We start from the raw sequence: 22,533 nt of genomic DNA, 5'->3' as shown, positions 1-22,533 counted from the left end.
CTAATGGAGAAATCCATCATCTTTTGATGCTATTTTCCTTGATATCTTTCAAGGAAACTCATCTAAAGTGTTACCTTTCCTTGGATCAAATCTAAGGAAGTAAATACTTTAGATGTCTTACTCATCAACTTACATTTCTTGAATTCTTTGAAACATTTTGCAAAGTATTCGGACTTGTGTTTATTCAAAATAAACTATAGTCCAACCGAGAGTGATCTTCGGTGAATGTCATCCAACATGAGTAGTATTATGTTGTGGACAAGTGCCACTAACATCTAAGTGAATTAACCTCAACAACTTTGTGATTCTTTCTTCTTTCCAAAAGAATAAAGATTCAAACATTTCGCCTCTATACAATTTTAACAAGAAGGTATTGGATCCGGATCTAACGATCCAAAGCGTCCATCTATGACCAACTCGTAATTTATGTTTTAGAGGTATCACAACTTTAGTTGGGATTAGTCACTACCTTGCAACCTTTTGGGTTTTAAGCATCATTATATTCTAAACAGTTAACACTACCATATCATCTCTACTATAGAGACAATCAATTAGATTACCATAATCCAATCATTGATTAATAAAGAACATTGTTTTGTCAAACAAAACATTTATCCATTTCACATAGTGACGGAATTTAGTTCCTTAAAATTGGAATATAAAGACAATCTATGTTTTTCCAATTTCTTTGGTAGTTCATATGAGGAAGTAAGTACCATCTGCTTTCGTAGAGATCTACATTTGATTCACGTTTCGAATGTGAAGTACTTTCTCTTCTCTCATTAATCTTCTACTTCTTATTAGTCACACTTTTACAACGATTGTAAAACATAGTTACTAATACAGAATCAAGCATTCAAGTAGAAGAACCAACTGTTTTGAACTATTCAAGAACAATTTACAACACCTTCGAAAGGTGTGTTCTTGACACTTACAAGACATTTCTTGTAAATACCCTTTCCAATGTCCATCCTTTCATAAAGAAAGTTTGTTCCCTTGGAGTTAATTCTTATCTTCTTCATTTGACTTTCACCTTTGACTACATTAGTCATGGTCCCTAAACTCCCACTATCTCTCTTGAAACTTATTTCAATTGTGTTGTACACATCAAACATTTTGGAGAGCATGTGGTTATTGTTCACTACATAGTTTACAATAAACTTAGTGAACCATTAGTATAGGGAAACAAAGGTGAAGTCCTTGCCTAGTTTCCGTCTCGCTAAGTGGTTTATCACTTCAACACTCAATGATTCAAAATCATCATAAGTCCATGTTAATGGACTATTATTGTCAACCAATCATTATGTTCTAAACATAATTACAAATTTTCAAGAGTTGTACAAGGCAACTCTCATTTCTTCATACAACAATTTGTAAGTGAAGAATCATAGCACTTAAAGTGTCCATGCCTTTGTGCTTTCTTCTCAAGTTCCTTGTTCATGTAACAAAGAAACAAGCACTAAGTGTTTGCATTGACTAAGAGTTGTTCAAAGCAACTCCTATTTCTTCATACAACAATTTGAAATTGAAGAATTATGACATTTAAAATTGTTGTCCTCTTTATGATAGACTTTTCTAACATATTCTTCTAATGATACATTATCAATAGGAAGATTGTGAGGATGAGACTACTTAGGTACATTTACAAGCCATTAAAGACAATCTATGGTTTTGTAGTACTAAGTCCGGAAACTAAACTTTCGGCTTTTATTTGTCAAGTGTTGGATAGCGTTTGCAAATATATTGGTAAACAAATACATAACGAATATAAATTGATTGATTTTAGGCCATTTGATTCGGGTCTTTAAATCAAATAGCACCACCCACTATTTTTGGCAAATTCCATATCCCTCATTGGAATTCGAGAGTTTTGGATGAAACTCCTAGTAGGTTATGGGAGGCTCACTATTACCAAGCCCACCTCACAATGATATGATATTGGCTAGCATTAATAATAATGAGAGAGTACGCTTACTCATTTGCAACTAATGCAAGTACCCATCTTATTTGGCCTCTAGAGAATGTAACCTCACAATGATATGATATTGGTTCCATTGCACTTAGTTAAGTCATTCCCACCATGCTTAGTTCATGAAGGGGTTCAAGAATAGCCTCACAATGATATGATATCGGCTATCCTCGTTGCCTACACCAACCTCATCATATGTTTATGGATTCCTCCTGAGTATAAGCATGCACTTTGTACTCCCCCATGATAGGGTGAAGCCGGTGTACAAGTCATAAACGATTGGATCCGACCACGGTGGAAGGCCTACGAAAGAGTGTTCTAAGCACTCTCACGCTTATCAACTTAATAATGGTTTGGTTGAGGGTTTTAGGTCTCATCACATATAAACATACATTTTAATATCTATTAAAACTATTTTGGTCCTATTACAACTATTGGTCCATATGATTGTTTTTAGTTGTATATAATACTCCCACTATGCTTATAAAACGGTTTTTAAAGCAAGAGTACATGATACTACTAACATAATCTTTGCATTCATTTGATGGACTATATAGTTGCCTTAGGGCCTTAGGATGACTATGAACCTTTGTTTGGATTCAACACGAGCCTTGTGTTGAATCTCGGTCTAGGGATGGTGATTGATTTTAGTTACGCGTTTAAACACATTAAGGCGTGTTGTCTTAGGGGCGTTGGACCCAACTACTTCATTTTCATGCATATCATATAAAGCAAGAAAGAAGTACTTCAAAGTAAAGGTGAGCTTATGCTCATTACAACATTTGCATAAAACAAAGTACTTTAAAGTAAAGAAGAGCTTATGCCCTTTTACAACATTTGATCAAATCAAATTACAACCAAAATCTAATCTACATATTCCCATGGTTCAAACAAATTTGAAACGGCCTTTCACATAGCTCAATTATTTTAGGCTTAGGTTCATAATCACCCTTTAATTAATTAACACTTTAACTAATTAAATTGAATGCAACATTTTCATTTGGTTTTTTTGTATCCATAAAATTGATTTAAATGGAGCTAAACAAAATGAAAATCCAATTCTCATTTAAAGAGACAAAACAATTTTGTTCTCTACTTAATTTGGGCCAATATGCAATAACCACAACTTTTGGGCCATAAAGCAATTAACCTCAACTTTTGGGCTATATTGCAAAACTTTTGGGGTCACTTTGTAAAGACACAAAAGTCCACTACTTCATGTAATTACAACTAGAACCCAAAATTTTAATAATGTAAAAACTTCATTAAAGGAGCAAAACAATTTGTCCTTTAGCGTTTTTGGACCTAAACGTAAAAACGTAAACTTTTGGGTCAAAGTGCAAATACACAAAAGTATCAAAACTTTATGTAATTGCATAAAAGGCCCCAAAAGTACCCCCACTAGGGGTTGGCCGGTTTTGGAAGAAGATAGAGTGATGTGTGTGTTGATTTGTGAGTTTTAGACATAAAGCAACAAGTGGTGCAAGTGGTGTGTGTGAAAGGGAATTAATCCTTACACACCCATCACCATTTCCATCACCATTCAAATAAATATCTTATGCAATAAATCATTTGAAAAACATAAAACATAAACTTTATGAAATAAATCAAAACTTTGAATCAAAACACAAACATTTTCGTTCTTGGCAAAAATGTCAAGAACAATGAAGAACACTCATGAAAAAACTCAAAATTTTCCATGAACATTTTTCACCCAAAAACATTCCAAAACCATTCAAACTTTAGGGAAATAACATCTAACCAAACTAGGGTACATAGGGGTTCCAAAAGTCACTTGAAAACACTTTTAACAAGTCAAACAAGAACCCAAAAATCCACCCTTTGGATTTGGCCGAAAATCCCCAAAGTCATGGCACCAAATTTTAGCTCCAATATTCATGCTCATATGAACTACATCTACAACATTTGAGATGGCAAATTTTCTAACAAAATTTACATTTAAAGAAACAAGAATAAAGCTTGTAACATATTACAACTTTTAAATCACAAACTATGAATTACAAAACACAAAAGGATTCACCAACTACTAAACCTGGTTCTGATACCACTTGAAGGAATATTTTGTGAAAACATGTTCATTTAAGCAACATCTATAAGCATGCAATTAACAATTAAAGGCGGAATCATGCTTGCATGCACTTAAAAACAAAACTTTAACCATGAAATTCAAAGCCTAGTAGATTGGTGAACCAAAACTCAACTCAAAACATAGTGAGTTGAAATTTATACCTTTGTAGATTCCTCTTTGGATAAGCAAAGGCTAATCACCCAAAGAGAGGGCCTTCATTCCTTGCATCTTAAATCTATGGATTTGGATGGAAGAATAGGTTTCTCCAAGTTCCCAAAATTGAGAACCTCTAAGTCTCTTCACCAAGGAGAGATTGGAGAAGAAATGAGTGACCTTGGAGTAGTGGGATTGCAAGATGCACCCCTCAAGGTGGCCGGCCTCTTTAGAGAGAAATGGAGAGACAAGTTCTCACCAATTTTCTCCAAAACAAACCCTTAATGAATTTTGGCTATAAAGTCATATTTATACCTTTATTCATTTGAGTGGCAAACTTGTAAATAAGTCCAAGTTCACTACCCTAAACAATATGGCCGGACATTAGGATATTTTGGACTACTTGGGCCTTTGTGAATCATTATTCATTAAGTTGTCATACAACTTAAGTTAATGGGCTTGACGTTCGAAGCCCATTGGGCCTTAAGGTCCAAAACTATCCCGAGGGCTTTCACGAACTTATTCGTTTGATTAATTAACATATTAATTAATCCTTGCCATAAATAAATGATTAAACCATTTAATCATTCTTACTCATCTCCATTGTTTCTTCAATCTCCTCCTTACACGGTGTGCGATCCATTAGGTTCCTTTTAGCGAGGCAGTGGGCGATTAAAACCATTTTACATCGATTGTGAATTGAAACTTAATTTCAATTCTCCCTTTAGTGATTACACACGTTTAGGGCTTCCACAAACCATGAGTGACACCTTGTAGCATATCATGGTTACCCAAGCTAATCAGAAGAGGTAGAGAAAACCTATTCAGTTTGGGATTACAAATGCAATACGGTCTTTCTCTAATCTAATACTCCTGACCACATTGTTTGGTTTGATAGTTTATTTATTCATGTCTACTATCCAATGTGATTCGTGTGCTTATATGATTTCCTTGAATGTGATTTAGAACGACTTTTCTAAATCTCATTCATACTCTGGCCAGAGATTCTAAATCATATCATAAAGTATTCTCCCTCAAACGGTTTGAAGGTTAGAGATCCCTTGTTGCGCATTCACTTGCCTCCATGACTAAGTGGCTTAACCCCAACGATGCCGTGGACACCCCGATGGGGTGACTTTGACATAATCAAAGATCAAGGACTTAACCACAAGACAACTGTGATGCCTCAGGTCAAATGACTAATTTGCATTATCCCAAACATGAGTTCTCATGTGACATTAGTATGAGAACTCTTCGTTGATCGCGTTCAGTGAACTCATTCTCTACTGAGCACCTACGTACTTGTCTTGATGTCACACACACCAATGACTCGAGACTAGTCACTCTCCCTGAGAGAAGACATAGCACGTACCGATCTTGACGGATTGTCAATGCCCAATTGGCAATCCTATGATCAGGAACATTTAGGATGTGTCTACGAAAGAATGGTCTCATGAATCTAACTTCATTAGATTACATTCTTCCAATCACATATTCCTTGGACTTTATCGTTTAAGCATATAACATTTATATGAGACGGCTCAAACAATAATCTTTGCCCTTTATAGTTAAACTAGATTAGTTTAACATATAAATGTCCGTAAAGTATCATCATATGATTGGCTTTAGGGCACATTTCCAACACAAGCAATGTGTATTCTTGTGTTATGGAGATGAAAATTTTGGTTATAGATTATAGGATCCTATAAGCAAGAAAGTGGTTCGAAGTTGAGATGTCATTTTCTTTTAAGACCAAACAATTGAAGATTTTGGGACGAATGAAAAATGTGATCAGCATTATTTTGATAGTCTGATTGATTTTGATCCAATTTCTCATGTTGCAGCTTAGGATGTTGATGGGGAAGCTGAAGCAGAAGTTACATATAATGATCATGATGGCCAAGAGAATGCACAGGCAGATTCTAATACAAAAGAGAGTCAAGAAAAAGAACGGCCCACGCTTGGACAAGTTGTAAACTGTCCATTTGCTACTCACTTCAAGCTAAGCTACTGTCAAAGCCCTTCAATAAAGGAAGAGAATGAAGAATTGAAGAAAATTCCCTATGCTTCAGCCATAGGGAGTTTAATGTACGCAATGGTATGTACTAAGCCAGATCTTGCATGTGATATGAGTGGTGAGCAGGTGATAGGAGCATATTTATGCGACTTAGTTAGCTTGTTTTCTTGCATTTATGTTGTTAGTTCTTAGTTATTTTAGTATTTTAAGCTATTTTCGTGTGTTTGTAGGTCCAAAGGGTTAATGTGGCAAAGAAATGTATTTTGGAGCCTTTTGGAGCAGTTTTGGGCATGGAATGGATAGCATAGGCTTGGAGCAAAGGGTATGGACGAAATTGAAGACCTAAAGATACTAGGATTCCTAATTGAAGAAGGATTCCTAGTTGAAGAAGGATTCCCAGAAGAATGAGGATTCTTAGAAGAATGAGGATTCCTACTCAAAGAAGGAATGTTAGCCAAGGTTTTCTACTTTGGTTTTGACCTTTCCTAATCCTAATTTATCAAGGTTCCAGCTGCAAAGGAGTGTCCTAAATATGTTAGGACACTTAATTACATCTTTCTATTTCCTTTTCATCCTTTGCCGCAACTTCCCATTTCCTTTTCATCCTTTTTTCCCTTTTCCCTTTCCCTTTGTCCTTGCCGCAACTTTCCTTTCCCTTTCTCTCTGGATTTATGATTTTACTTAGCCTTTTCCTTGTGGATTTAGAGTTAAAATCCTTCTAAAATAATGAAAACTTTATTTCCCTTTTCCTTTATTTTCTGCTGCACCCTAGCTTTAATTCCTTAGGGTTTTGACTTACTTTGCTATATAAATAACATATTGCTGCACACTTTAGGGCTCTCTTCTCTTCTCCTCAGCCATTCCATCCACCTATCTACCTATCCATCCTCTATCACCCATAACCACAGATTCTCTACACACCCCTAACCCTCTCTACATAACCTGCCGCAACCCTTAGACCATCCATTCACCACTCACACCCTTGTGCCACATATTTGCAAGGAAGGAGGATTGCTTCGAGTTGTGCTAGCCATTCAATTTGGATTGCTGGAGCATTCTAAGTGTATTCTACTTTGGTTTTCAATGTTTAATTTCAATTGTTTATGTTTAATTGCAAGTATAAGGAACTAAACCCCTTTTGGCTAGGGAGAATTTCAAAGCCATGAACATATTTGCAATATGAATTGATTACTTCTAGTTGTGATTTCATAAATTATGAATGCAATTTACTTAACTGTTTGATTCAAAACTTATTCTTGTATGTTGATTAAGGGTCGACACTTAGTTTGCATGCATGAATTTGATGCTAGAATATAAGGGAGTTTCACCTAATCGTTATGAACTTATATTCACAAGTAGTGGAGGTTGCTGGTCACGATCGTGTTAAGTAAATTCCTGGAATAAGTATCATGCGCTTTCATAGTTACGAGTGCCTTGTCAATGCTTATGATTTTCATAGAGCTTAATGATCTTTGATTGTATCTCTATTATGCGCTTTCATGTAGGGAACTTTTGAAGAATAATTTGATTGCGATGCACTATTTCCATCCAATTCAATGATATAAGGTAAATCCGAGGGTTAATGCGTGCGCTTTCACGGTTAATCTGAGGCGTTGAGATTTATGGTTTATTGAAAGAAACAACTGGAGATTGATTTTGTATGCAAGTGTGTCATGTGTGGAGAAGGAGCCTCTAGCTAGCCCATCACCCATATTTTCCCCAATTTCATGCAAATCTGTCTAGTTCTAGTTTCTGTTTTGTTTTTACTTTATTTTGGTCCAAAATCCAATCCCCCTTTACTTTAGTGTGTCTAATTAGTTAGAATCTATTTTAATTTGTGTTTTTAAATGTTTTGAGTCAAGTAAAAGTCAATTTTCGTCCAAAGTCATTCCTAGTGTCTAGTTTGAGTCTATTTGGTTGTTTTAAGCTGTTTTGAGTTTTGTGAGTCTTGGTAAGTGTTTTTAAGTTTATTTTTTGTGTTTTTAAGTCAGTTTAGAGTAGATTAGCAATCCCTCCTAATCCCCGGCCTAGAACGATTCCAACTTGCATCTTTACTACAATCGTCAACAAGAAGGTTTAATTTGTGTGTTAGTTTATAACACATCAGTAGGTTTCTTGCAAATCCTAGAAAGAAGAATTGGGCAGCAGTCAAATGGATTCTAAGGTACCTTAGAGGTACTTCAAAGTTATGTTTGTGTTTTGGAAGTATGAGCATGTTCTCAAAGGCTTCACTGATGCATATTTGGCAAGAGACAGAGACACGAAAAGATCAACTTCGGGCTATTTATTCACTTTTGCATAGGGCGCGGTGTCTTCGCAATCTAAATTGCAAAAATGTGTGACCTTGTCTACTATGGAGGCAGAGTACATTGTTAATGTAGAATGTTGCTAGGAGATGTTGTGGTTGAAGAGATATTTCAAAGAACTTGGTCTACACCAGAAAAAGTTTGGCATCTACTATGACAATCAAAGTGCCATCCATCTTAATAAGAATCCAAGCTTTCACTACAAGTCTAAACATATTGATCTCATGTATCATTGTATTAGAGATGTGCTTGAGAAAAAATTGTTGCAGTTGGACAAAGTCCATACCAATGACAACAAGTCTGATGTGTTGACGAAGGCTCTTCCTAAAAGGAAAAATGAGCATTGCACAACAGTAAGAGGTTTGTGTTTCTTCAACATGAGTTGGGAAGGGGGAGATTGTTAGAATTCCCTTATCATGAAATTAAATATCCATCTTTAATGCACAACTATCTAAGAAGAAATATCTTTGGACAAAGAAAGGTTTTTCTAGTTTCAAGAACTGAGTAAATGTAAAGCAGCCCCAATATTAATTGCTTTGTCTATCCCCTTCCATAGTTTTCTAGAAGGGAGTTGATTATGAATATTTATGTGTTTAAGCTTGTAGCTTTTCCACAGAGAGAAACAAAACAGAAAAATAGTGAGTTCATCCAAGATTGTGTGCATGATATTGACTCATTCAGCCTCTAAATTTTTAGAAAGATTAGTGCTTGTAATCCCATTTTTAATAGTAGAAGTATTTCGGACTTTGTCCTATGGTTTTTCCCTTCACATCAGAGGGGTTTTTTTTTTCCATAAAATTCTGGTGTCTTTTATTCATCATTAATTTCTATTTAGCTGTGTTTTGCTTTCTGTAATTTACACCAGCAACAATCTTTCATTTTCGCTGCAGCAATATCAACATGTTCTACCCATATATATGCTTCCATGAGTGCCGACACGCTCCATAGTCACTGAGTCAATGCTCTCATTGTTGGTTATGCAAACCCAGGTTACTTGTCTGACCCGCACAAGGCACGTTCTCAAATGGGTTACATTTTTACCGTTGAAGACACCGCAATATGTTAGAGGTCAACCAAATAAACCTTAGTTACAACTTTATCGAACCATGCTGAAATTCTCGCCCTACACGAAGCTATGCGTGAGTACTTCAGGCTGAGAGCTGTTGTCGAGCATATTCAAACAAAATCTCTGTCTATTTAAATGAACATTTCTCTTTCTCTACATAAAGGCGATTCTTTCTAATACCTTAATCAAGAAAGGATACATCCGAAGTCACTGTTGAAGTCTACTTTCCAGAAGCTTGTTCGAGGAATTGGTATGCATAAACTTTCTGATTTGCAACATAGTTAGTTCTCTTTAGAATTATGTCAAACTCAAGGAAAGTATCCTGAATCAAAGTCACTAGACTTTAATGTAATCTTTTTCCTTATGATTAGGAACATTTTTCCCTTTGAGTTTTTGCCATGTAACTAGGTTTTAATGAGAAACCCATACTAGGCTAGTTATACCCTTGTGTATGTCCAGTAGACGTTTAAACTAACTTTACATTCAACTCACCATTTTCCTTATACTATGGATTTTTGTCCAATAGTTGGGTTTTTTTTAGACTTATTTCCATATGCAAGTGTTTCTTGTTTGAGACTAGCATGTTACTCTATCAGTGTTAATGAGATGACTTCATCAACTATCTTTGTTGAATTTGGTATTCTATCTACTTGATTATTTACACACTCAAGGGGATTGTTGTGAACATTATTAGCACATGTATGATTATGTAAATTCTAGTTAGATTCAATTTAAGATTACTCAATATCCTAGTGATTATTTCGTATTAAACTTTGTATTTACTTGGAGGACAAGTTAATCTTTTCTCATGGTTTACATAAATAAAGGTAGAAAACATATCTCTATGCATTCTATCATTTATGTATGCCTCTCTCTCTCCCTCTCTCCCCCTCCCTCCCTCCCTCCTTCCCCCTCCCTCTCCCTTTAAAAGAATTGGCCACAACAGTTACTACTACTTCTTATTCTATTTTACCAAATGGAAAACCTAGATGTTACATTAAGCCTTCCAAAGGTAGACAAGTTGATTCTTTATACCTATCTCCAAAAGAGATGTCAATTTTTTAAAAATAAAATTTAAATTTAATAGCCTATGTGGCACTTTGACATATTTTAAAGTTTTGTTTTCCACCCAATATGTCAAATTAAACTATTATAATAAATGTTTTAAAACAAAGAAACAATAATGAAGTGCATTTAATCTAAGTGTTGTTTTATTGGCACCCAACAATTTTATAAATACACCCCACACTTAAAATTATTCATTTAAATTCCAATTTTAACCCTACTTCTACTGAAGCCACCCACCTATTCAAAACAACAATAACATTTCACCTAATTGACATCTCGCTCACCCTCAGCCACTTCGTCGATCCATGCTACACACTCCATTCCCTCACCTTCCCCTCCCCTTTCCCTCCCTGTAGTTATGCGAGGCCTTTAGCAGTTTCTACAAACTGCAATTTCAGACGCCATACTCAAGGATGTCTACTTGATGGCTATAGGCAGGAAAACATATGGAAAGTGTTTCTGTAATATAAGGTCGGCATATGTTTGGGTAAATAAAATTATCAAGACCATTCTTGTAACAATTGAATTATTGAGATCAATGGAATTCGTTAATGATGGTGCATGTTGTTTGGCTGTTGAGAAGGGAATACGTGATGCATTTGTGGGTATTGGGTTTGTTATTTTTTCTCTTTTTCTTTTTCAAATTTAAATAAGGGTAAAAGAGGTAGTTCAACAAGAATTCAAAAAACTGGGGTGTATTCATAAGATTGTGGGGTGTTAATAAAAAGATGGGTTCTTTAGATATAAACCCATGCAACACTTATTTTCTTGACAAAAACCCATCTCATTTTAAACATCCAAATAAAACCCAAATTTGAAGTAGACGGCCATGTAAACAAATAAATACCTATTATTTTCAAACTATTTACAATTGTGCCACAACACTCTAATTATGTTAATGAATTTAATTATTCACCATAATTGTGAGAAATAAGTGCCTTATTATTATGAAATTATCTACTTTATACTTCTCTTACCATCATATGTTTAATTTCTTTTATTTGTTTGACAATCATTGTAGGTAAATTATTTTGCATGTATGTATTAGACACATTTTGTTAAATTATACATATGCATACAAATAATATATCTATATTTTTATGTAAAATAATATGTAATTAATTAATCTGAATCAATTGGCTAAAAACATTTATTTATTTTGTAGGTAAATTATTTTTCATGTGATATTACATATATACTACCCACATGTTGTCATTATTATATAGAGTGTGCAATCAATCGACATTCTTTTATTTTGTAGGTAAATTATTTTGCATGTAGCTAAATTGTTTTATATATTTTTTTTTTTTGCAAAATATTGGTATTTAATTAATTTTGAATAAAACATATTTATTTATTTTGTAGGTAAATTATTAGGAAAACTAATAAAAATGGCTTGAAAACTTTGAGTTTTAATGATGAGGACAAAATAAAGGGTAAAGTGAATAGTACCAGAATTGACTTTTTAGTTTTTAGTGTAAAAATGTGGTTTTTCGTTAAATTGAACAGTACCAGGTGCTTTTCGTTAAAGTTCTCATTATTATTTTGCATGGATCATTACATAATTTACTAGGAACTTATATTGTTATATATGTTGTGCAAAATAATTTACCTAAGTTACATTTAAAATATTGATAATTTTGAATAAAATAACTTTTTTATATTGTGGGATATACTAATTTACCTGTTAGCATCATGTGAAAACAGCTATACAAGGAACATTGGTATCATGTAAATTTTTGCTATTAAATACATAGGAATCATGACATTTAAATTTTTTTTCCAAATCCCCATAAGGTATTTGAACATGTAATTGAATGAAATAATGTACAATAAATGTAGATAATAAGTGAGAGACACAAAGTTATTCAGGGTAATTTAGACATCCAAAAATACAAATTTTGCCAAGTCAAACTTAATTATGGATATTGCTTAGTTGGAGCCTAGTCATTGGGTTTTTGTTTGAGAAACTTATCATGATGGGTTTTAATTAAAGAAAATTGAATTTTAAGAGGTGTACTCATATTTTCAGTAAAAAAAAACCCTTAATCTAAACTACATATTAACAGAACCCTTTTTGTCAACCAAAAAAATGTGAAAAGACTATTTAATCTTCTACCACAAAAAAAAAAAAAAAATCAAGGGTAAGAATGTAATTTCACAAAACAAAATTTTGTTGTTTTTTTATTAAGCATCTACAAGCAATGTTCTAAAACGCAGTCTACACGGTGCCTAGTCGCTCAGCGGCAGTGCTCAGCCACGATTAACCCGAAAATGTTTAATAAATCGGCTAAGCTATTCGGCGGCACACTACTACAATATATGCTATCACTGTCGGAGCAAAAACCGACGAGAAATCCGATTTCTGTCGCAATTTTGGCAAAAATGCGACATAAAACAATGTAATGTCGCATTTTCAAAGCGACACCATTGCTAGCGTCACGAAAGGGCTTTAGCGTCGGTTTCGTGGCTTAAACCGACACTAAACAGCGTCGCTTTAAAGCAACACTAAAATTCATGTCGGTTTAAAGCAACGCATACTTACACGTTACATCGCTTTAAGGCGACGTTCATTAGCAATTTAATTGTAAAATATAAATCCTACTGTCGCTTTTAAACGACACTGAAATAATATTAAATCAATTTAATACCCCATAAACCGACGTCAAATAACAATTAAATAAATAAAATATGCAAACGAATAACGGTCTTAACTGACACCACCTTTGTTAATAATAATAAAAAAAAACCGACAAACCGCATTCTTCTTCAATTCATTGTAACAGAAAAAATTTATATAATTATATTAATAAATTCCAAGGCCAAAATAAACATTAATGAAAATAATTAAAAAGAAAAATAGTGCCAAAATACACAAATATTGTACATACATTAATGAAAATAATTAACAATAAAAATAGTGCCAAAATACACAAATATTGTACATCTAACGTTCCACTTAATATACAAAAACTCATCCATCATAACAACTGCTAAATCCGACATTACAAACATAACATAAAAAAACAAAAAAGATAGAACGATTAAAGAGTCATATTTAACCGACAAGAAAGCGAACCAAATAAACTACGGAACCGAATCTGCGCCTGAACGTGGCACAGATCCTTCTCGTTCTTGAGGTCCTATATTTGATGCCAACATCCTCGACAAGTCCACATCAGATCCAACACCCGCAAGCATTTCATCAAACCCCCCAGCTGGAAATTCAAGACAAGGAGCAGCCATCTCGGGTCGATATACTGGCACTTGATAAGGCGGCTCCTGCATGTAAGGCATGGGAGGCTGTTGCATGCATGGCATAGGCGGCTGCTGCATGTATGGCGTGGGCTGCATAGGCATCGAATGCATAGGATACGGAGGTTGTTGATTATAGCCAGCATACAGATATGCAGGGGGTGGCTGACTTTGACCCAACTGTTGAGGAGGAGAAGGCTGACTCTGGCCTGACTGTTGAGTTCCCGGGCTATATGGTGGTTGTGGTTGTGGTTGTGGCTGAAATCTTTGGAAAAGCCACGCAAACATCTGACTTTGCTTGTTCTCTAGGTCCGAAATCCGTTTATTGTTATTTTCGTCCCTCAATTTCAACTCATTATTTTGAGTCATCAGCAATGCCATTGCACTGTTAGATGACCTCTTGGAGGAAATTGATGTAGAAGACGAAGAAGACGCATAGGACACCATATCAGGAGTCACCCCATGACCGTATCCTCTGGCTCTATTATACCTCTCAGGACCCATTGTATCAACATACACTTGGGTCCTAAGATCTTCATTATCCTCTTGCCCCGACTGAATCAAAGTTTGCAGATTACTCTCCATTGTTGCCTAGCATTACAATTTTTAAAAATAAAAATTCAATCGTAAAACAGAAAAATAAGCTATAGATAATAAAAATTAATAACAATGAAATACTAACACACTAAAATAAATTACCCCTGTACGCTCCGATTCTTCATCAATCCAAGTTTCATTTTTTCGTGTATGACATTCACGAAAAAAGGTTACAGGATCGGCTTCTTTCCCATGCTTCTTCCACTTTACCAAAAATAAAATTTCACACAAACAATTTTAGACAAACCTCATTAAAATTAATATTTATAACAACTATAGAATATTTAAAATAACATTTCTTCAAATTGTACAATCCATACATATTCTTGCCGCTTTCTTGCAAAAGATTTTGTACCAGTAGTATGGTTCATTGTTTTCCTTTGCCGGTTAATCTTGTTTTTTTCAGCAACATCCTGAAAATAAAAATAAAAAAATTATTACACAAATTTATAGTTATAACGAAATAAACTACATCGATTACCTTTGTTTTATCTCCACTCCAGTATGCCAACAAAGTACCCCACTGGGTAGGATTCACATCAGGAGGAGGTTGGCGACGCTCCTCTGTTGCTCTCTCGGTATAATACTTTTTTTTTAACTTATTTCTAAACTCTTTATGTGCATGCTCAGTAACCTTAAGCGTCATAAAGCGGATCAAAGGAATTTTTGGTATATCTGCATCTTCAAAAACAATATTTCCCTACATCCATAAAAAAAAAAAAAAAAATCAACCAAGTCAAATATTATAACAATCATTGAATTAATCTTTTATTTTCTAATAAAAATAAAAATACCTATACCTTAATTCTATTCCAGAAAGCTTCCTTATCTACATCCTTAATCTTACGCCAATGCTTCGCCAATGGGAGATTTCTGTAGTCTCTAACCTCCGATGCCACATATTTTGAAAATGCACTAGAATTATCACTAATGCATTTTCCGGACATATCAAACGAACAAAGCTGTTTCGTCCATTTGGGAACTGAAGGTCTTCGCCTCCGTTGAGATGTTCCTTGTTCATACAAAAACCACAATTAAAACACACCAAAAAAGTAGGAAACATATGTAAATTTTCAGTTTATAAGAATAATAGAAGATTAAACAAACAAAAAAAAAACGAAACTAATAATAATATGGAAAAATAACCAGCTTCGACCTCTTCCTCTTCCACATGAAGTTCCTCATAACGTTGATGATCACTATTACTATCCATAGCAAAAGTAAAGGATTCACGGAAGAAATGCGGAATACAGAAGATGGAGAAGGAGAGGGAGTGAAATGAGGGAGTGAAATAGGAGAGTGAAAAGGAAACACACGGAAATAGGTCGTAGAAGCTTAAATATGCAAAAAAACTTAGCGTCGAAATATGCAAACATTACGTCGCTTCAAACCGACACAACCTCTGACACACTTTTGACTGCAAGGATACTGGCGTCCAAATAGGGTCATGTTGCGTCGTTTAAAATCGACATTAGTCTGACAGATATGCCTAGCATCGAAATAGAAGGCAATTGCGTTGATTTGAACCGACGTTCTTCTGACAGACAGTCATTGCAGTGGCCTCGGAATTGGACGTGCGAATGAACCGAGGCATCGAAATAATAAACCCTTGCGTCGAAATAATAAGTGGTTGCGTCGGTTTAAACCGACGCATAAAACGAAGCTTCGAAATAATACGTGGTTGCGTTGAAATAATAAGTAGTTGCGTCAGTTCAAACCGACGCCACTACTTATTATTTCGACGCAACCATTTATTATTTCGATGCCTCGGTTCATTCGCACGTCCAATTCCACCCTAATTCTTCCAATCCATTTCCCCGTGCAAAAAAAACCGGGAAAATTCCCGCCCAACATAAAAAAAAAAAAAAATAGTTTAACTAAAAAAAAAATGGAAACGCAGGAGAAAAAAAAAAACAAAAGTTTAACCCAAAATTAAAATTTAACTTACGTTATTTCATATAATATTTTAATATATAAAATTTGACTTATACATAATACTTAATAAAAAAGAGAAATGTAATTTTAAGAATTCCTCATGTTGATATAGATGCCTTAAATTTGAATTTTAAGAATTCCTCATGTTGATATAGATGCCTTAAAATTTAACTTATGTAATTTTAGGATCATTTTGATATAGATGCCTTGAATTTGAATTTTTTTAATCAAACATTCTTCTGTTAATTTTTAATTAAAAATTTGATTTTTATTGTAAATAATTGACCAACTAGTTCATAAAATAATATGATAAATATTCTAAAATCACCACAAACATCCTATCTTATCTTATCATCATTCGTTTAAAATGAATTTTTCTTATGCAAATAATTTGTTGTATTAAACTATAAAAACATATAAACATCATATTAACATACAATTATGAAATATAACATGCACAAATATTAAATATAACGTACCAATTTGTATTAATATGGGTATAACACAAGATTTTGTGATATCCACTAGTGTAAATATTTCAAATTAAAGATTGCATTCCTTCACTGTATTCATATAGGGTGAAGGAGTGTACATATAAAAAATCATCAAAATCAGAGTTAAAATAACCGTTAAATCGTGATTTTTCGTTAATAACCGTCGAATAAGTTTTTCCCATTACTTTGTCTCAGAATGTTTTTTTTTTTTTGCAATTTTTGGCGTATGCGATCTTGAATTATATACAAACATGTTTGACGGTTCGATCGTTGAAATTAGTTTCGTAGAATTCGTATTCCATCAAAACGATAGATTCACTAACACTTAAAGAGTTTATTCATAGTTTCATTAAGTATAACACAAGATTTTGTGATATCCACTAGTGTAAATATTTCAAATTGAAGATTGCATTCATTCACTGTATTCATATAGGGTGAAGGAGTGTACATATAAAAAATCATCAAAATCGGAGTTAAAATAACCGTTAAATCGTGATTTTTTGTTAATAACCATCGAATAGGTTTTTCCCGTTACTTTGTCTCAGAATGTTTTTTTTTTTGCAATTTTTGGCGTACGCGATCTCGAATTATATACAAACATGTTTGACGGTTTGATCGTTGAAATTATTTTCGTAGAATTCGTATTCCATCAAAACGATAGATTCACTAACCCTACTAGAGTTTATTTATATTTTCATTAAGTATAACATAAGATTTTGTCGTATCCACTAGTATAAATATTTTAAATTGAAGATCGAAATCATTCACTATATTCATATAGGGTATAAAATTGTTAAATAAAAGATCAAATAATTTTATATATATAATTATTATAGTTTTTAGAAGTATAAAATTGTTAAATAAAAAGAAAAATAGTGTAATTAACAACTCAAAAGTTTCGTGAACTGTAAATAAAAAGAAACATATAATTGACAATAGGTATTTACCTTGCGTCGAAATAGACTGACATTGCGTCGAAATAGGCTAACATTGCGTCGGATTAAACCGACGTAACGTGACAGTATGTGTCGAAATAGACTAACATTGCGTCGAAATAGGCTAATATTGCGTCGGATTAAACCGACGTAACGTGACAGTCTGTGTCGAAATAGACTGATATTGTGTCGGATTAAACCGACATAACATTACAGTCTGTCGAAATAAGCTTTCATTGCATCGAAATAATCCGAGGTTGAGTCGGTTAAAACCGACGCTAACTGAATGAAAAGGCTCTTCCAATCCTCGTGCGTCCAAAATATTTCAATTAAACTGACGCAGATGACATATGCCGTCGGTTAAAACCGACGCTAACTGAATGAAAAGGCTCTTCCAATCCTCATGCGTCCAAAATATTTCAATTAAACCGACGCAGATGACATATGCCGTCGGTTAAAAGCGACAAGAAACAAGCTAAAATATATATATATATATAACCCAATATTTAAAAAAAAAGGTTTAACTTATATATAATACTTAATAAAAAAGCAGAAATAAAATTTTATAATAAGATATCATAACATACGAAATGAAAGATAGTATAATTAATACATAAAATAATTGGCTACACAATTATTCCCCATCATCATCTGTTAGCTCATCGTCGACATTGGCATGATTAACGAACTCGGTAGGCAATGCTAATGATTCAAGAAAAGGAGTCTCTTCCACGCCAACCCTTGTATGGAAATTTTCATTATCAAGAATTCGATCATCCAAGTTCGGTATGGGTTCGAACAACTACGTGCCAATCTTTTTCAATTGTGTCCTCCACGTAAAATGCTTGTAATGCTTGTGATGCTAGTATGAAAGGATCCTCTTTAAATCCCAATTGATTGAAATTCACCATAGTAAATCCATATTGATCGGTCTTCATTCCTCGTGGACTTTCACTATTAACCCATTCGCACTTGAATAACATCACAGCTCGACCCCTATCTCCTGCCTCAGTAGGACCACAATATTTAACCTCGAACATATCTACAACTCTGCCATAACAATTCACTTGCCCAATTGCTCCAGGAACATTTGCAGGTACAAAGACACCACAATTTTGATTCTTATGCTTATCATCCACAAATTTTATACGAAATCTAAACCCATGAACAATGTGACTTTTATACCTACTCACAACCCTACTAGGATAATTAGCTAGCCATTGCAAGTCTTGAGATATCAACGTGTCATTAGCATTATAGCTTGAATTCATATGTAATAAGTATGAAGATAAAAATTGACAGAATAACTATAACATGTTATAATTAAAATGCAAAACAATAAATAAATAATGTGATTGTTATATCAACTCATATGTTGCTTGAACCATTCTGGAAATTCTTTCTTGCTTAGCTCCTTAATTTGTCGCATAGTTAACCTTTCTCGACGATGTTTAGTTTTCAAGAATTCCTCATGTTGGCTACACAATTATGTCCAAATTTAGATAATTAATTTTTCAAAGTTAAGAAAATCAATAAAACATTAAGACGTATGATTAAACGTTCTTACCTTCTAAATGGGTTCACTTCATCACAATTATTTAGAATGTATCTATGGCACTGATCAAGAACATTTAGATCGAGCTCCACATTTTCTCCTGAACCCATATAACATCCTTTGGAGTCAAAAATTGATAGCCCACCAGATACTCCACGTCCAATACCATCTTCATTTCGTCCTCTACGGGTACGACGAGACTCGGCACCTTTAAGATACATGGAACAGAAGGATAAGCACTCATCCACCAAATATGCTTCAGCAATAGAACCTTCAGGACGACCCTTATTACGAACATAGCGCTTCAACGTTTGCAAATACCTATAATTATAAACGAAACACAAACAATTATAATTATAAATTAAAGTTATGACTACAATTGTAAAAAATTTATTAATTACCATTCAATTAGATACATCCATCTATAGGGAACAGGCCCTGCAAGAGCTGCTTCATCTGCCAAGTGAACTGGAAGGTGCACCATTATATCAAAAAATGCAGGAGGGAATATTTTTTCAAGTTGACATAATGTCAAGGCAATTCTTGAACTCAGCTCCTTGAATCCTTCCTCAGACTCCTTCTTACTACACAACTGTCTGAAAATTGCACTCAACTCTAATAAAACCATAGTAACAGCTTTAGGCAAAACCGGGCGTATTGCAAGCGGGAGCAACTGCTGCATTAAAACATGGCAATCATGACTTTTCAACCCATGTATTTTTCGTTCATTCACGTGCACACATCGCGATAAATTTGATGAATATCCATCGGGGACCCGAATAGTAGACAACACGTTGCAAAACGCAGCTTTTTCTTCTCTTTTCAACATGAACAAAGCTGGAGGTAGAAATGTTCTATTTCCTTCTCTACGTGGGTGTTGACTGCGTCTTATGTTCAAGACTTCAAGATCTGCACGTGCAGCCAATCCGTCTTTAGACTTTTCTATACCTAGCAATGTTCCCACCACACTGTCACATATATTTTTCTCGATATGCATAACATCAAGATTGTGTCTAATCAACATATGCCTCCAATAAGGTAGTTCATAAAAAATAGATTTCTTCTTCCACTGACTGTTACCACTTGTACTGCTCGAAATTCTTTTTCTGCGTTGCCCAACTGAAGCATTTTTCTTTGGTTTTCCAAAAGTAAATCTCAATGTACAAAGTTCTTCGAGACATTGTAAACCAGTCCACTGCCTTGGTGCACTACGATGCTCTCAACGACCATTAAAAACTGTGGTTTGCCTTCGAAACCTATGATTATCTTCAAGAAAGCGTCGATGCCCCATATAACAAATTTTACGACTCGCCGGCAAGTAAATAGATTCTTTATCATGCATGCAATGTGGACAGGCTTTATAGCCATGTGTACTCCATCCTGACAACATTCCATAAGCTAGAAAACCACTTATAGTCCATAAGACAGCAGCCTTCATCGTGAAACTTTGGTTGGAATACGCATCATAAGTTAGAGTTCCCACCTCCCACAACTCATTCAACTCGTCAATCAGTGGACGCATGTATACATCAATCTCTTTACCAGGACTGCGCGGTCCTGGTATTAAAAGAGACAACAACAAATTTAGTTGCTTCATGCACATCCAAGGCGGCAAATTGTAAACAGAAAGCACCACAGGCCATGTGCTATGGTCATTCCTCATTTTTCCAAAATGATTAAATCCATCACTGGCCAACCCTAATCGGACATGTCGAATTTCTGACGCAAAATCTGGATATAAATTATCCAAATGCTTCCATGCTGGAGAATCTGAAGGATGTCTCATAAAATCATCTTTAGGACATTCAATTGCATGCCACCTCATATGTTCAGTCGTATGCTTCGACATAAAAAATCGTTGCAATCGTGGTTTTAAAGGAAAATACCACATAACCTTAGCTGCGATCTTTTTTCTCGACCTATCCGCTGCGTTGGTAATTTTATATCTTGATTCACCACAAACTGAGCACAAGGTCAAATCCGAAGTATCTTTCCAATAGATCATGCAATCATTGGGACATGCATCAATTTTCACATACGTCAGACCCAAGTCATTTATAAGTTTTTTTGCCTTATAACAAGATTCAGGCAAACAATCCCCTTCAGGCAACATTCTTTTAATTAACTCCAGTAAAGTTGTGAAGATGTCGTCTGACATTCCCGCTAAACACTTGATCTGATACAGTCTTACAACTGCTTTTAATTTCTTAAACTCCTTACACCCTGGCCACAAATCTTGATCTGCCTCTTCAAGTAACCTAAAAAAAGTCTCCACCTCTTCTGGACGTCCTTCCCCAATAGACGGTTCAGTAGATGGCCCAACACCTTCTTCTGTTAATGGTTGGACAAATACATCATTAAGAAAGTCATGCATGCCAATCACCTCATCTCCTGTTTCTTCTTCTCCAATTGCCACATTTTGCTCTCCAATGTTTTGCTCGCCATGATGTCGCCAGCAAGCATTTTTATAATCTTTATCCATATCATACAATATGAGATGTTCAATAATAGTGTTCCTAACAAAAGTATATCGATTACAACATCTTTTGCAAGGACATCTAAACTTATCAGGACCAACACCATTTGCAACTGCTTGATCCAAAAACAAATTAATTCCAGCTGTATACGCTTCAAAATTTCGGGGTATCGTCAACAAACTCTTGTCCATGTTTTACCAGTTTACGAGGGTAAAATATTACGCTGACACTAAGATGCCTACAATCTTGCAATCCCTATCATGTAGGCATAACTATTAGAATTTTCAATTTCTATCTTTCAACCCTCGAACTCTATCACGATTGCAATCTTTTAATTTTCAACACCTACTATAGTAAAAACAAATTAAAATAACAACAAAAAGTTATCAAAATTATGCTCATCTAATCCATTCTAGTAAATAACAACCAAAAGTTATCAAAATAACAATAAATTAAAATAACAATTATAGTGCATAAGTTATATTTAATATTGTTAATTTAACATAAATGCTTATAAATATTATTCATTCCATTTTCTCATAACAATTCAAATTGTAAACAAAATTAATTTAACGTAATATATTCTTATATTACTAAAAATGATAAGTTTATGTTAT

The 22,533-nt window shown here is 34.3% G+C and overlaps 2 protein-coding genes across 2 annotated transcripts; both read right to left on the bottom strand.

Moving 5' to 3' along the window:
• Positions 1 to 13,755: 13,755 nt before the first annotated feature.
• Positions 13,756 to 15,733, bottom strand: LOC139191184 (uncharacterized). The gene is made up of 6 exons (XM_070811754.1): positions 15,667 to 15,733; positions 15,321 to 15,532; positions 15,002 to 15,220; positions 14,841 to 14,933; positions 14,623 to 14,724; positions 13,756 to 14,514 (listed from the first exon to the last, which is right to left on the bottom strand). Exons 1-6 carry the CDS (start codon positions 15,731 to 15,733, stop codon positions 13,756 to 13,758), a joined length of 1,452 nt encoding a protein of 483 aa, XP_070667855.1.
• Positions 15,734 to 18,657: 2,924 nt separating this feature from the next.
• On the bottom strand, positions 18,658 to 22,107 carry LOC139191183 (uncharacterized). The gene is made up of 4 exons (XM_070811753.1): positions 20,814 to 22,107; positions 19,841 to 20,387; positions 19,452 to 19,760; positions 18,658 to 19,144 (listed from the first exon to the last, which is right to left on the bottom strand). The coding sequence occupies exons 1-4, from the start codon at positions 22,105 to 22,107 to the stop codon at positions 18,658 to 18,660; spliced, it is 2,637 nt and encodes an 878-aa protein (XP_070667854.1).
• Positions 22,108 to 22,533: the final 426 nt, after the last annotated feature.

Source organism: Malus domestica, chromosome 14, assembly GCF_042453785.1.
Source record: "Malus domestica chromosome 14, GDT2T_hap1".
Lineage (NCBI taxonomy): Eukaryota > Viridiplantae > Streptophyta > Magnoliopsida > Rosales > Rosaceae > Malus > Malus domestica.
Note: the sequence above shows the minus strand (reverse complement) of the source record. Positions and strands in the feature narration are given on the sequence as shown.

Coding starts and splice junctions, on each gene's coding strand:
- LOC139191183 (XM_070811753.1), bottom strand. CDS start 22,107: ATGGACAAGAGTTTGTTGACGATACCCCGAAATTTTGAAGCGTATACA. Junction 20,388..20,813: donor TGGAATGTTGTCAGGATGGA/GTACACATGGCT, acceptor GAACATTGCTAG/GTATAGAAAAGTCTAAAGAC. Junction 19,761..19,840: donor TGGATGTATCTAATTGAATG/GTAATTAATAAA, acceptor TTATAATTATAG/GTATTTGCAAACGTTGAAGC.
- LOC139191184 (XM_070811754.1), bottom strand. CDS start 15,733: ATGGATAGTAATAGTGATCATCAACGTTATGAGGAACTTCATGTGGAA. Junction 15,221..15,320: donor CTTTCTGGAATAGAATTAAG/GTATAGGTATTT, acceptor TTATGGATGTAG/GGAAATATTGTTTTTGAAGA. Junction 14,515..14,622: donor AAGAATCGGAGCGTACAGGG/GTAATTTATTTT, acceptor TTGTAATGCTAG/GCAACAATGGAGAGTAATCT.